The sequence below is a fragment of the Capsicum annuum genome, unplaced genomic scaffold (genome assembly GCF_002878395.1).
Source record: "Capsicum annuum cultivar UCD-10X-F1 unplaced genomic scaffold, UCD10Xv1.1 ctg47515, whole genome shotgun sequence".
NCBI classification, from domain to species: Eukaryota; Viridiplantae; Streptophyta; class Magnoliopsida; order Solanales; family Solanaceae; genus Capsicum; species Capsicum annuum.
The window spans coordinates 1-2,746 of record NW_025855165.1 but is presented as its reverse complement, the minus strand read 5'-3'; the positions used below and the strand labels follow the sequence as shown (position 1 = coordinate 2,746).

The 2,746-nt window shown below is 36.2% G+C and overlaps 1 protein-coding gene across 1 annotated transcript; it reads left to right on the top strand.

Moving 5' to 3' along the window:
• Window positions 1-8: 8 nt before the first annotated feature.
• LOC124892465 lies at window positions 9-2,685 on the top strand. The gene is made up of 7 exons (XM_047403746.1): window positions 9-188; window positions 646-756; window positions 876-1,211; window positions 1,320-1,496; window positions 1,590-1,874; window positions 2,101-2,223; window positions 2,331-2,685. The coding sequence occupies exons 1-7, from the start codon at window positions 63-65 to the stop codon at window positions 2,532-2,534; spliced, it is 1,362 nt and encodes a 453-aa protein (XP_047259702.1). The 5' UTR covers window positions 9-62; the 3' UTR covers window positions 2,535-2,685.
• Window positions 2,686-2,746: the final 61 nt, after the last annotated feature.

The following is a 2,746-nucleotide window of genomic DNA, read 5'->3' as shown; positions in this document are numbered from 1 at the left end:
TGCTGCAGGCAATAACTATTAGCACAAATGCATGGAGTGATGCAGGACATGCTGTAAATCAGATGTATGACATGCTTTACATGATGGGGCGTGACGATATTGCTGTTGGTGTGGGAGGTGAAGGTGGAATACTTCCCAATGGCACAATTATGCCAAATGTTGGGGGATATATCCCTATAATTGATCAGGTGAAAAAATTCTTCATTTACTCAACCTTTGGCACAATTCTGCAAGTTTAAATTTGTTAGGGTTAGAAATTGAGAGGGCGTCATGCGGAAGCTTAAAGTTTGCAAACCAAGATGGCGATAATTCTGATGACGAATAAGAACAATACAAAAAGCATAAAATTATTATATGGTTTGGCCATTGGCTTACATATAATATTAAAAAATATACTAATAACTAATTGAGAGAAAATCTCCCTCTAAACAAGAATTTTAAAACGAGAATATAAAAAAGTTTTATACTTTTTTTTTGAGTAAAAGTAAAATTAATTATGATATTACTTTTAGTAAAACTTAATTTTGGTAAGAAAATCATGGAAAACCTAACAAAATTAAGCATATGTCAAAATGCAGTGAAGTTATACATCTTCATGCTTGCCCTTTTCCTGAATATGCTACTAAAGTTTCACTGAATTGTCAGGGAGATGGAACCGCTGGATATTGTAGATATAGACAAGCTGTACCTATTGGTCGCGGAGGACGCTTGGACATCGACTCAAATTATGGATTCCGAAAGAGTTTCCTTCCGCAGGTACCATTCTCCCCGTCTTAATCATATCAATCAAAATTTTGCCTTCCACCTTTCTTTCTTATGATTATACAATGTTCAATTCTCTCATGCCAACTTGTTAATCTGGACCTTGTAACAAGGGAAAGAGAAAATATTCTCCTCTTCGACAGCCAACTGCTCAGCAAGTAATGATCAAAACAATTTCTTCTGGGCCAACCGTAGTTTTTCTCCTTGGATCACATACAAACTTTGCACTATTTCTGATAAGCAATCCTCATTTAAAGAAAAATATTGAGCATATTTACATAATGGGAGGTGGTGTAAGGTCACAAAATCTTACTGGGTGTTGCCCAACGAACTCGACCTCCTCATGTCAAACTACAGAGTGTGGTGACCGTGGCAATTTAATCACAGATTACACAAGCAACCCTTACGCAGAATTCAATTTGTTTATGGATCCTTTTGCGGCTTACCAGGTATTGCAAAAATCATAGGCATTTTTTCTGCATGTTGTTTCTCGACGTTACTGCTAGTCATGTGTTATAGGCTTGTAGCTAATCATCATCAATATCCTTATACTGTAGGTGATTCATTCTGGTATTCCAGCTACTCTTGTCCCTTTGGATGCCACAAACACCATTCCCGTAACTGAAGAGTTTTTTGAGACCTTTGAGAAGAATCAGAATACCTACGAGGCACAGTACTGTTTCAAGTCCCTGAAAATTGCTCGTGATACTTGGTTTGATGACCACTTCTATACGGTACATTTACAATGTACATATACACACAATAACTTTTGATTTGAAAACATCTGCTTGAATATAATTAAGTGATGATAACTTTGCTGGATGCAGAGTTACTTTATGTGGGACTCATTTATGTCTGGAATAGCTGCTTCAATCATGAGGAATCAGCACAACCACCAAGGAGAAAATGAATTTGCGGAAATGGAGTATATCAATATTACTGTGGTTACTTCAAATATGCCATACGGGATATCCGATGGATCAAATCCATTTTTTGATGGACGTACAACTCCAAAGTTCAACTTGGAAATAAATGGAGTTCATAGTGGTCACGTTCAGACTCGACTTCGTGATCCATTTTGTATAGTCAAGAATGGGAGGGGCAAATGCCAGGTGAAGAATTGTCTCTAGTAAAACATGTCATTTTGTTGGTAACTTGGACAAAACATGATTTATGCTTATTGTAAGTAAATAAATCATTGTAAAGATTGCCAGAGATTTTCTTTGCTTATCATATTTCTACGACTTCATATTTTCAATCAAAAAGAAATTTTTGTGATCCATTATTTGTTTGATCATTATACTTGTGTATGTGTTCTGAGCTGATGCTGTTTGTCAGGATGGTTATACGAAAGAAGTCGTTGGGCCAAGAGGAGTACCTGTTCGTGTTGCTGTAAGAGCAAAACCTAATCAAAATTCTAAAACTGCACTAGACAGAGAATTTTTCGTTAGCTTCCTGGATGTAGGTTAATAGTATTATACCAGCTTCTTATTTACTCTGAACCTCTTTTTTCTTACAGATTTTAAATTTGGATACAACTTATTCCTATAATTTTTTTATGGTTTCAGGTCTTAAACCAAAGAGAAAATTCTGGATTATTCAATTTTTCTACACAATTTCCTCATTACGGCGGAAAACTTCACAAACCAGATTTCAGGGGCAAGAAACTCGGAAAGAATGTTGTGTTTGATATGGATATGAGTGCTGGAGATTTTATAGCTCTCATTTATATCCTCAAGTTACCAGTCGAAGAAATCAATCTCAAGGTATGATGGCCTTCCTTATCTTCAGTATAATAGCTTGATGAGTTATTTTACTTGATGAGCTAGCTTTTGGTGTTGAGTTAGGTCCAATGTTCCTCTCCTTAACATAATATCAAAGACAGTCCCATCCCTATTTTTGCTCTACATAATGTTAGGTCTTCGTGTTATATTGTCCACGCGCTAGATGTCTAGTCATAGACATGCAGGAGATGTTAAGTGCC

Coding starts and splice junctions, on each gene's coding strand:
- LOC124892465 (XM_047403746.1), top strand. CDS start 63: ATGTATGACATGCTTTACATGATGGGGCGTGACGATATTGCTGTTGGT. Junction 189..645: donor ATATCCCTATAATTGATCAG/GTGAAAAAATTC, acceptor CTGAATTGTCAG/GGAGATGGAACCGCTGGATA. Junction 757..875: donor GAAAGAGTTTCCTTCCGCAG/GTACCATTCTCC, acceptor CCTTGTAACAAG/GGAAAGAGAAAATATTCTCC.